General features: G+C 37.4%; 1 protein-coding gene across 1 annotated transcript; it reads right to left on the bottom strand.

The window, feature by feature from the left end:
• Positions 1–760: 760 nt before the first annotated feature.
• LOC112571751 (histone-lysine N-methyltransferase SUV39H2-like) lies at positions 761–13,178 on the bottom strand. The gene is made up of 7 exons (XM_025251011.1): positions 11,596–13,178; positions 10,693–10,772; positions 8,797–9,681; positions 8,379–8,531; positions 7,533–7,662; positions 5,203–5,331; positions 761–5,058 (listed from the first exon to the last, which is right to left on the bottom strand). Exons 1-7 carry the CDS (start codon positions 11,768–11,770, stop codon positions 4,757–4,759), a joined length of 1,854 nt encoding a protein of 617 aa, XP_025106796.1. The 5' UTR covers positions 11,771–13,178; the 3' UTR covers positions 761–4,756.
• Between the last annotated feature and the right edge of the window lie 50 nt (positions 13,179–13,228).

Here is a 13,228-nt window from a genome sequence, read left to right as displayed (position 1 = left end):
TATGTTCCACATGCCAATAAGTGTTCTCTCTCTCAGCTTAATTTCTGCTTTGGCTCCAGAAGCACAGTTCTCGCTGACCCTACCGATAGGGAGTGCAGTCGTTGTTGATCCGGAATTTTTTCTCTTTTGCGGCGTATATCCATGTCCTAACATTGAGTATTATACACCTGGTAGCGCCCAACTCTTCTCCAATTAAAAAGCGACCCTGCCCCCAGCACCTCCCCAATCCCCACATTGCTAAATCACCGTCAGGTATAAGCACTTTCCGTAATCAACAACAAAAGAAAAAGTCAGTGCATAGCAATCATGCAAGGATTGTTGGGTGTTCCACGCATTTAGACAGCGTGAGTGGCTGATGCTCAATGTTTCAGCGAGTCACCATTTTCCAGGTTGAGTCACTACTAATCTATGCTGCAGGTGCGAGTCTGCTGCTTGTTCCTACAGAGTTCATTGCATGTACAAACTGTACATAAACATGATTGAAATTAAGCCAGGACACTGTGGTCTGTCAGAGAAATTGTCACTATAGATTTGAAGACATGGGCCATTGGCAACTCTTTTGCATTGTCGTCATTAACACCATCCTTCCACTTTCTATCATAACAGTTTAGAAAGTACAGTATATTTACTGAAAAGATAAGGATTGTTTCTGGACTGTTCAAGCCATACTATGACCACTTACAGTGAACAAGTTGTACACACACCATCCACATCTTCAATACACAATGGGTGCATGCAAGCATAATATCATGAAGAATTCTTGCATACATGTTTTTAATTCTCCAAGATATTTCATGTAACTTTAATAATACATTTGTTCAGAAAGGTTTAGTGAAAGTTTAGGTTTCTTCTACATGCATACCAAAAGCACATAATGCTAGTACATACTTTACAGATCATGAAATCTGATGAACAATTCCAGAAGACATCATGGCATTGGTATCTTGCTCTTCTTGTTACTTTATCAGTGTAGTAACTGCACACTACATTTTATACTGAAGTATGACATTGAACAGGTAAGGTTCCTATAGCCTAGTGACCACAGGACCAGTGATCTGTCAGGGGTTCCCTGCATCTAGAATATTGCAGGCGCAAGGCAAAATCCTATGCTCTCCTTATGCTTTATGGCTTCTCTGATAAATCACGTCCCATCACTGTTGGGTGGGTACTGGCTGAATGCCAGCCACATCCATGCAAGCTTCAATTTTGCTTCTGTTTCTAGATGCATTAACCACAAGGTCAACAAGGTCACAGACCCTTCTCTCACTTCAATTCAAAATAGTGTAAGTTTAATAGACACTCCATTTTTTTTTAAAATAATTTTTATTTTATTATGACTGTCCACTTTAACACTGAAGAAATTTTTCCTTTTTTTTGCAGAAACTAGATTTACAATTAAAAATGCATTGAGATTCTGTTTCAGATATGACCATTTCAAATGGCTAGAATACTGTATCATTGAATTTATAAACACAGATGAACAGTATGAAATGTTATTCCATAAGCCTGTTTTTCTATAAATCCAGTTAGATTGTTAAAAAGAACCAGTGACACAATCAGACTATTGTTACCTATGATCTTTGTAATCAGGACAGAGCACATTTAATACTGTCCCAGCTCCTGGTCCAAACTGCCTTTCTAAATTTCCAAAGTGCTCAAGGTTGATCCCATATAAAACAGCCTTCTTTATAATTTACAGGTAAAGACAGTTTAGAAAGACAGATGAAAGTAGAGGTTCTTAACAGATATGTAACAACAACCAAAAAAAATAAAGGAAAAAAAATGATTCATTGTTCTAACAAAGAGAGGGGTACTGTACAATGTACAGCCCATTGGTCAAAGCAGTGAATCTAAACCCCAAAGGCAAGCATAGTAGCTAGCTTGCCCCTACGCAACCTAGTGTACTTTCTACAGTTGACCAAGCAGAGGAGGGTTTGGGAAAGTAAGGCAGAGAGGGAGAGTAGTACCAGTCACAAAAGCTGTTAAAATATTAATTTTAAGTGTCTGAGCTAAAGAAAATAAAAAATAAATCTCCAGGTTAACATTAATATGAACAAGAAACTGCAAACTTATTTGTATAACCATTGCCTGCTTGGCAACTTATTTAACAGACTAAAAGAAAGTGATTCAACAGCTGAGCAAGTTCCTTTGATAAATTACAAAGCAAATGTTGGAATTCAACTAAGAAAATAATGGGGGAAAACCTTTAAAATGGCAAACGTATAATTTAACACATTTAAAAAGAAATAGTATACATCAAAGTCAGAAAAAGAGAAAGGGCAATGTCACACTTATATAAACCCATGCTATAACCTTAAAATAGATTGACTCACCAACTAAAGATACTTCAGAAGGAACTGTGCACCTAGCACAGATATTCCATATATACTACAGGTATGCCAGATGTAATAAGGGTTTATATTATAACGCAATTATCATATTTATATTATGAATGGGAAGATTATTGAACCTCCTCAACGTAAACATTGAGAGGGGGAAGGGAAAAATTATTTAAAAAAAAAAAAAAATACAGTCAACCTCAAACAACATTCTGGGTAACCTCATTTGATTCCAGAAGCAACATTAACATACCAAATACCTGTCATGCACGAACAGCAGTGACTTGAAAAAAATGTGTACAAGTAAAAATTTGTGGTTTTTGCCAAAAAGGTTTTCAGAGACTTTGTTTTAAAGAGATCTATTTCTAACATGTACACAGTACAGTTTACAGCAATGCATCGCCTGAGAACAAAATAAAAAAAATTCTCTCCCAAGGAAAAACAATCATGTTCTAAATTTTGGCATCTCATAAATAAATGGACAAACTACAAAACATTTCTTTTGTCTCACCATTTTTGTATTTTGCTTTATGTTTTTTAAATTCTAACAATTGGAATATAATAAGTGCTCATAAAAGTTGCAAACATTGATCAGCATTAAACATGTCCTTTTCTTTTGAATGGTGCGTCTGATGTTCTTGTCTGTCGGAGTGTCTAGACTGTACTTTAAACCCAAATTAGAGAAAAAGACCTAAATAAATACTAAATAAGCAAGTTATGCTGTTATCAAAGCAGCATTACTTCTCTACAAATGTGTGTTCCCTAAATCGGTAACTCTCATCTCAACATGGAAAATCAAAGGTGCTAAATACAAGGGCATGAGGAGGTAATTGCAAAGCAACACGTTAAGACCAGAAAAATCCCCAATGCACAGCACTAGAAAAAAAAAAAAACAACCAAGAGAACTATTTACTCTTGTCTCATATATTTTTTTCCATTCCCAAAACTTTCTTTCTCATTTTATTGGAATAATCACTCAAATTCAGTGTTAAAATACACCTTTAAATTATCCTACATCAGTATTCATTGTAATGTTAGTGTACAACATCACAATAATGAATTGTAGTAAGATATTTACATAGGTCTGCTCCTCACTTCCCTGCAACAATTCAAGACAATACACCCAGACTCACATGAAGTCTCACTTAATTGTAATTACGACTGGGAAAATAGCAAATGCAAGGCACTAAAAAAACTTGGAGGTACAAAAATGTATGCACACCCAAGAAAAGCATCAGTATAGAATGATATCCCAAATGCAATTCATTGTTTGACTGGAATTTTTGTTGGACAAATAAGTGTTGTCAGTAAAGTTTGGCATGTGTGTAGGAGTACACATGCAACCATCCAAACATACACATTGGCCAAGAATAAATGGCATTAATTAGGCCATTCAAAAGCCAAGGCAGAAAAAGCTGATACAGTAAATACTATTTCTAATAATGTGACATTTCTAACCTAATGCCCAATTTTCCTTCTGAATGCGATTGCACTAGTATAATAAAATGCTTAATTTTATAGATGTGGCATCTGGGGGTTAAAAATTTTATAAAATTCTTTTGTCAACACTGTAACACCATCATTCTAACAATCATTTTTGGTGGACAATCACTTAATGTAAGCACAATTCTTGCCATGGTTGTGTTTTCTACTGCAAAAGAGAAATAGTTTTTAAAAATGCTTCATTACTGTGCATACTACTGAAGTAAAATAATTTATCTACCCACAGAAGTCACGATTTTCTTGTAATATATCCTTAATTATAAATACATGAAAGGGACCAGACAGTTTCGTGTTCTACTAAAAGCATACATATTTTTATTTTCCCTAAGCTTTGAGTATAGAAGGAAAGTTTCAATGACAAATGCATAGTCGTTTAAGCACAACCATTAGAGTGTATGAGTCTCCTTTATTCAAAAGTTAATGTCTATAGACCATAAAATCATCTTTTAAGTTGCTTTTTGCTGACCAATAGCAGCCTGACAGAGAAAAAGATATAAAATGCATCAGTATGTAAGCATGGATGCAGGTGCAAATGAACATCACTACTTAGATGTGAACCCTCAGGTGATGAAACTGCAATGCAACTGGCAGGCTACAAATTAAACAAACTTCAAAGGCCTAGCAAAATCCAACCCAGACTATTCCTGTGAAAGGGTCTTGTTTATCCCCATGTTGAATGCACCATGATCTTCCTTCATGGCCTGTTTTGAACCAACTCTTTGTTCTCAGACAAGGATCTTTACATAGATATTATTAGACTATCATGTAGACAGTTTCAAAGTTAACATAGTGATGGATGCTCATTGCTGCCTGTGAGAGGAAGCTGAAAAATATGCCTCCAGTATGGCAATGCATGGTTCAGCATACAAAAGGAATATTTTTACAGGAAAAATCAGATGTATATCAAGAAGGTATCAAAATAAATACTTTCGGCATTTGGCAGACCCACACTGACATATCATGCGGTATTTCATTTTACTCTGGCCTTGCAGTTTATCTGTCTTTTTCTCCTCTCCATCTGCTCTGCTGTTATTCTCTGCTGTTGCAGGATCAGACATCTTTGGCTGTTTTTTGGGTGAACTTCTTTCACATATCTTTGACATGGATGAACGAGCAAATGTTGGAGATGCTGGTTTCACAGGCTGCACCAAACTATCCCATTCTTCAATCTTTTCACCTGTATTCTTCCTCTCCTTGATATCTGATATGTCATTTGCTGCAAAAACAAAAAATGATTTTACACTTATGACTATTTAATGTTTAATTTAAGCCACTATGTACTTTACTTACTACATTAAAATATTACAGAATAATGAAAGAAGGAATGAGCTGGCTTAATTTAAACAAGACAGCATATTACCTGTGCTGCTTTCGTCCTCCGTCGTGCTTATTCTGATACCAGCTGAAATGTCATTATTGCAGGCATCTTTAACAGGTGAACATAACGGCAAAAACAATCCCATAGGTTGCTGAGACTGTGTTGTATCTCCTTGAATGAAGAAAAAAAAAAAATTTGCAAAACCACAAATGATATTGTCCAGTTATACAGATCAAAATGCTTCATTATTTGATACACACTTCTTGTTCCTAATCACCCCCAGTGGAACATAGGGCCGTAATGATACACACGACAGATATTATTTATTTAAAGCTTTTGAGTTCAGTAGAAATTTATTTTACCTAGCCTTAGTGAAATTAAGCTAAAAGTTATTTAGCTCATATTTCTAGATCAGGGCATAGCATTGGAAAACTTGAGTTCCGCTTACAGGGTCGGGGTCCAGGGGCCGACGTACCCCTGGTGGGGTGTAGGGGCAAAACCCCTACTGGGGGGTCAGCTGAAAGATTTTCAGTTTTTGAAGCATTAATTTCACCCTTTTCCTGCAACGTTTTGCAAATATTTTCATTCACAATAACATTAACAAGACACACACACACATGTATACCAAAATAAATCATTGGACCAATGAAACACACACACACAAATTATACTTATATAATTATTTACTTGGCTGTCAATAAAACTAGCAGGAATTGTCACAATATCAGCTTGCGTTGGTTTTTTTTTCTATGCACTGTCAAACTAAAGAATGAAGACAGCTTTGTTTGCTTCTTTGGTTTGTCTGCGACAACTGTCACAATGTTCAACTACTTGGTCAGCGTTTTGAATATCCTCCCCAGCACCTTCTGGCTGCTGACAACATTCACTCCTTGGTTAGCATCTTCATTATCCTTGACACTTTACTAGGCTGTCAATAAAACTAGCAGGAATTGTCACAATATCAGTTTGCATTGTTTCTTTTCTATGCACAGTCAATCTAAAGAATGAAGACAGCTTTGCTTGCTTCTTTGGTTTGTCTGCGACAACTGCACATCAACTAATTGGTCAGATATATCTCCCCAGCATCCTCCTGGCTGTTGACAACATTATCCTTGACAGCATCTGCTTTCTGGCCGTTGACAACCCTTTCTTGGTCAGGATTGTCATTCTGGCTGTTTGTTTTCTGCTTCTTGCTAGATTTTCTTTCGAGCACTGCTTCATCAGTATTTTCCTTTTTTCTTTTGCTTTAGACGGCAGTTTCTGATCAGGTTCCAAGCCATTTCATGGCAAAGTTTGTTCCTGGTTTCCTGGTTTGTGGCTTTTCTTTCTTCATTGTCAATCCAAGCATTCCTCATGTTCTCAACTAGCTGCTTGCTCACAGGTTCTTTGATGGGTCTGCCTTAGCAAAGTACTCCACTGCTGTTTTCTTGGCTGTAGCCAGTCTTGACTTCACAGTCTGCATGCCATGTATGTGTCAATCCATGTTGGTCTTTTCCTTGGACAGGATCTTTCCCATCTCGCTGAAGGTGGATTCCACAATTGGGCCATGGAAGCAACTGAGCAAGGCTTTTGCTGCTGCACACAGGAGAGGAAACCTGTCCAAAGTTGCAACTAAGAGTTAAAGTCTATTCAAACTTACAATCTAAATTACTTACCAGGCAGATGATTGTTCTCTGATCGGCAGATTATTTTCTCCTTGTGAGAAGATGTGTCACAATGGACTTTGATGGCAGTGAACCCTTTATTCCCGTAGGCTACTTCTTTTCTGCATACATCACAATATGCCTTGCCCACTGCTGCGAGTTTTTTAATGCAATGATCGTAGCACAAGATCATAATCTTGGTCTGTTTTCCTTTCTTCCCTCCTTTTCCGACACGGTAACACTGTATTCTTTTCAAGCCATTCCCAATTCCACGAATAACGGGAACCCTTATCGCTGAATAGCTCACCGCGCCGTACGATGTCAGATCTTGCCATCGTCGAACGTACCACAAGCTTTTTCTTTGTACTCGCAAATGCCGCGCAGCGTAAGAACTGACTAAAGCCAACACGTGTGGCGCGCAAAGGAAGTAACACAAATGCAAGAATCGGAGACCGTTTGGGAACCGGAGACCGTTTGAGTACAAAATGTGCTACTGACGAGGCGAGCGCGATCGGCGTACGCTACTTCGAAATCGGCGTAAGTCAGAAGTCAAGTCGGCGTAAATGCGCCGAACGGCGTACAATGCTATGCCCTGCTAGATGCTCAAAATTATCTTGTAATGACCTAAACACTGCTATTCATCCATAATTTTGAACTTGGGTTATCCTTTAAACACTGAAAAGTATAAATAAATACTTTTGAGAAAAACTGTGTGATAAAATAGCAAACCTGTCATCATATAGTCAAAAGTCAGCTCTTCCCCTTTGTTAATATCACGAGCAGCAAAGAGACAGATCCGAGGTAATCGTGGGTCCAGAGTGTTGATCCAGACTCCATAAACCACCAGATTTGGCTCACACTGTTGCCACATAAGGATAAACAATTATAGTCCAACCATCGCACAATGAATCACAGCATGACAGTTACCAACCATGACAACTATGAAGCAACAATACATGATTAAACCTATAAGTCCAACAAAAAGCTTTTACTTTTAGGATATTGTGCCTTAGATAATAATAGTCTATCAGATGTAATCTTACTTCTTCTCCATAAATTACAGATATGCTAGAAGTGTTCTACCTTAACCCAAAGCAATGATAAATGGATGCACACCATCGTCAACAAAATCTCTTCGGGGTTAGGCAGACTTTCTGTGATTCCTCTTTACTATCTGTGTTAAACCTATTTTAAGTTAATCATGACACATTCCATGCCTGGCAATAATTTATTTTTAAAAAATCAGCTGTCTGTAGGAAAGAGATGTTTAGACACAGATCTTCTTGGGTGCAGCACCTTTTTTTAAAAACAACTGTTCTCCAGGTCTGATTTTTTTTTCTTTTTTAAACTTATGCCTGCTACAGTAAAGAATGATTATGCACATTGGACTGCTTTTTTTACCTGTATGCACTTTATGGATCTTTTAAAAATTTAAACTTTATAAAAATGACTACATTGCTGTTCTGTAAACAAAGAAATATTAATACAATTTTCTTGATTCACTTCAAGTCTTCATAGCATCCCATTCACAACTGACTTAATAAGTTCAAAACCTATTTATGTTGCACATCTTACTGAATGGTTTACAAAGTGGGAAACATTCCCATAATATCCAGCATCTACTGTGAAGGGACAGTCTCCATCATTGTAGTCAAGATCAAACAAGTATGTGCGACCCTCTGCATCATAAATCTTTCCTCTTCTCTCTGCTTCTTCATTTGTTATCACCTGCAACAATAACAACAAAATTTTAAATAGTAATAGCACAGTGAACAAAATAAAAACATACACCAGGCAATAGCACAAATTAAAAACACTTTTAAGCAACTGTGCCTGTGTGCATGTAAACATCTGTGTAAATCACCATTGTTAGAAAGAGAAATGTAAATTACACACTGATGCAATATTTTGATATTAAACATGATTGTATAATTTTGTTGACACACTGTATTCTACCATTCATATTTTTTTTATCTCAGAACTTAGACCTTACCTCACCAACATATTCCATGACAAAGGAGCCTTTTTTAATCCTCTGCAATGTTTTAACACCCCAACCTCTTGCATTAGATGTGCGAAAAATGCACACCTTGAACTTGCGCCCATTTTGAACCACACGATTGGGACATTCAGGTCCACACTTGCATCGCTTATTGCACTCGTAAACAGGGGTGCCCTGAGGAACACGAAGACGTTTGTTTTTATAGTATGCAAACTCTGACCCACAAGCAGCAGCACAGCATGATTTCCGTTCATCCAGGCAGTTCTTGCATTCACATCCAATGATAGGATCCTGAGGAATCTCAATACCTTCTCCTGCACGATAATCATTGATGTAGACAAAGTTGTCTGGTGGTCCTTCTAAGTCTGCATCATTCTCAACAACAATTGGAGCAGGGTCTGTGTTAATGGCATTGAGTTTCTCTTCCCAATCTTTCAGTGCTGCTTGAACCTCTAGCTTTTTTTGTCTATATACTTTTTTTTTCACATTAGAATAGTTGAGAGTAGTAGCCAAAAACTTGGGTCGCATATTTCTGTTATGGCTGGGAATTAAGCCCTTGTGAACAACTGGTTTGTCTACATTTTCTACACCAATGCGCAGGTTGTGCAATGTCAGAAGTTGAAGGGGAGACATGTTCTCTGGCATGGGTGAGCACCAAAGCTTGTGAAAAATCTCATCTACTTTACGCCGTTTACTGAGCTGATAACTTTCTTTCATCTTTGGCAGACTTCGTTTAACTGGCAACTTTGAACCATGTTGCTTTACAGATGCAAGATATTCACTGACCAATGACGGACAGCATAGGTTTTTGGATGGCTCCCAGCTGTTATGAAAGGCACTCCAGCCTTTCCACTTGATTAAGTAATATCTTTCTCCCTGTGAATGAATGAAGACAACATTAATTATATTTCTTTCATGGAAATTTACCTTTTATGACAGGTTTCAGAAAATAGCATGCTGACCAATTAAGCACAATATAAAACTTTTTAGTTTTAGTAAGAAATTTGTATTAATCTAGTCCTTAATTTCAACAATGAGATTCAATGTAATAGCCATTAACATTTCTCTACTTAGCCATCTGAATTACATGGCAAACATATTTGAATGCAAACAATGTATCTTTGGTGCAGGGAGCTGAAGGGACAGTCAAAAATAATATATGTAGGAAGGTCAACTGGCTTTTTCTTGACAACAAAAGACTTTTTTTCATAATAAGCCATGTCTTAATAGAGCAATCCTTCCCTGATTCAGAAAAATCTGACTATAATAAAACTTAACCAGGAAAAGGCACTGTTAAAACTTAGGTAGTGAAGTAGGAATAGAGTAAGAAAAAAAATCCTCACAATTTGCTATGATCCATGCAGCTGATTGGCTAAACTCTTGAGTCAAAAGGGAAATATGTTAAACAGTACTAGGACTACCACAGTGTGAAAATGTGACAGCGACAAAGCTTTAGTATGTGAAAACTTTAACAAAAATTAAAGTACTGCAAAATATGTCAAAGTAACATAAATATTACACGTTTATTATAGATAAATGTAGTAGTAAAGAAAGCTCTAAATAAGCACATGGAAAGCCCACGCTCACCTCCCCATGCTTGTGTCTATATAAGATATTGATAAGTGATGCTTTTCTCTGCTCTTTCCTTTTCTTTAGGACTAATAGTTATACTGTACAAATTCATCTGCAGCATCATAGTCCATGTAGAAGCTACTATCTCTCATGCATAAGCTACAGGTCTGGGAAAATTAAGAAATGGAATAGCCTAACCAGGTTCAGACGGAAAGACTGCTCAATTAAGACACCCCTTTAGGCAATCACTTACAAGCATTAAATGATTGACTGCACACAGCACAAAGATTAATCAATTGAAGGATCGTAACTTACATCTTCATCAGCATGGTCAAGTATAAATTCCACTTCAAATGTCTCATCCTCCTCCCATTTGATAAAGCCATCATCCACAACTGCAACATATAGGATAATGTTTCTTCCTGATTCACAACTACAATTGATGACTATTGCAAGCCTCAGACTCATGGTAATTTTATTTTTCTTCTTTGGTATTGACAAAAACATACAACAGCCTTAAAATACCTTACACCTTAAACCAACTGAAATGGTGAAGCAGAGACTGCGTTATAAAAGTCAGGTGATGCCATGGTACTTCTTTCATCATATTACTGTCAATATCCTTATAATAACTATCACTAAAAAGGTAATATCTCCAAATGTTAACTCTAATTTTGGATAGCTTCTATGACATCATCTTATTTGCATCATAAGCACTGATGGTAAAGGTATATTGCATTTGTGCACTGGATATTTTTTCGCTGTCATACTCTTTGATGATGTTTCTTCCCTTCAAAAGACTACATTTCTGCAAGTTTTTCTCATTTTAATGTCACTTCACACTCTAACTGTTATGTTTAGATGTGTCAGCTATCAGTTAAAGCACATATACGAAAACAGAAACGTTAAACGCTTGTTTTTATTTATCGATGCATAATAGCATTCAGTCTGACCTGAAGAGGTCCTCTAAGTATGAGAATTTGTACACCGTTTGACATGATCGTAAGACGAAACACCACACTGACAGATGAAGCAGTGTGGTGAAACTAAAAAATGCGTTTTCTTATCGCTGATGTCTTTAGATGTTTTAAAAGGTTTTTCTTATGTGGCTCGTTCCAATATAAGTACTGTACACTGATCATTAAATTAAATTCCAACAAAATATTTTCCGAGATTCCCTTTTGTCCAAACTAACAAGTAAGCTTTATAAACACTTACGTTTACTGACAAGCCTCTGAGCAGCAGATGGTCCTAGCTTCTGTAGCGTTTCATACACAAGGAACTTATTTGTCTCACTCGAAAACCGCACATTCGCAGCTTGGCATGCGCGCTGAAGTCCCGCCGCATCAGATAAACATTGCACTTGCAAATTTTTTATCTCGTTTTCTTCCATAGTCAAAACCGTTTTTTTGAGAACTGCCACGCCCTCTGCAACACCTGCCTTAGGTGCGTGGTTGCTGTAGAAATCGCAGATCAGCTATTTTTATACAAAAAAAAATTAGACATAAATGTCTTTCTTTCGGGTTTTAGAGAGGGAACATTTCAAGTGATGAGAGATTCGATTGGTTGCTGAACAAGGCTGACTACTCTAACACACCAACAGAGTTACTTCCACACTACGGAGATAATTATGGGATAGCTAGTTCTTCCTTACAATATCCAGTGAAAATTATGGCTGTTCGTCTCGTAAAAATTATAACTGTCAGTGATCCAGTATGAGCGAGTACTTTCTGACTTCAAATTATCCAGAGTTATTGATGTCTGTCACATGTTTTTACTCCGAGAAATGACTGTAGCCATCTAGAGTTTGCAGTCGTGTAACGCAAGTCAATGGAAGTCATGTAATGAGATTGGAGTACCTAAATTGCACTCCCTCGAGGGGTGACTACTTAGACACGACTTGAGCGAGACGTTTAAAGTAGTTAATAGAACGGTTGACTTGAATCATTTGTGATGTTTTACGTCGACCGGCCATTTACACTCTACCCCACATTGCCCCTGTGGATTTTTGATACCCGCGGCGCGGCAAACTTTTCCCACTGTTGGGATTGGGTATCTGACTTCATAGAAGGTTGGGAAATTAGGTGGTATGGGAGATGAAATGGGTACTGCCCTCACACGAGATTAAAGTTGGTCCCGAGGAAGATGAGGTCTTAAACAACTTACTCCCTGTAACGACCAACAAAAAAGGTTTGGGAACGACCTTTACCCTCTGTATCAACATCACCTCTGGGTCGGCTTTACATCACTCTTGCAGTTTGTCACATTGAATCATAATGCTCTATTTTTGCATTATTATACATTTTGTATCATCTGAAAAGCAAGTTGCAAGCACTGAACAACGTGGGACAATTTGGCTATGGCAGGGATCTAACTCGGGGATGAGGTCAATATGGCTGGGGCACTTAGTTTTGGGCCGAAGTGACTGGTACTTATGCGTTAGCAGACGATCAAACACCCCTTTGCGCAGTGCTATCAAACGAAGATATAACACGCGAACATTGAAGCAACAATTGCGATTTGCAATGAGCAAAGAGAGCGTTAAGTGTACGTAGGCTTTCTTATATAAATGACCTGCAAAAACTTCCATGAACTTTGAAATGACCTCGAGGAGTCGTTGCATGGGTTTCGTTATTACCGTATTACAGTACCTGTTGTTGACATAGAAACTAGTACTAGGACGATAAAGAAAATGGAGTTCAGACATTTCGTTGCAATCTGCAATGCCAACGCATTTATTTAATATATACATAGACATTTAAAGTATTGGAATTTCATTAACCATTTGACGGAGATCCAAACTACCATGATAGTGTATCTTTACTCCTAACTGCGTGTTAAATGTCTGTAA

This window comes from Pomacea canaliculata, linkage group LG9 (genome assembly GCF_003073045.1).
Source record: "Pomacea canaliculata isolate SZHN2017 linkage group LG9, ASM307304v1, whole genome shotgun sequence".
In the NCBI taxonomy this organism is placed as follows: domain Eukaryota; kingdom Metazoa; phylum Mollusca; class Gastropoda; order Architaenioglossa; family Ampullariidae; genus Pomacea; species Pomacea canaliculata.
This window is presented reverse-complemented; position numbering and strand designations above follow the sequence as displayed.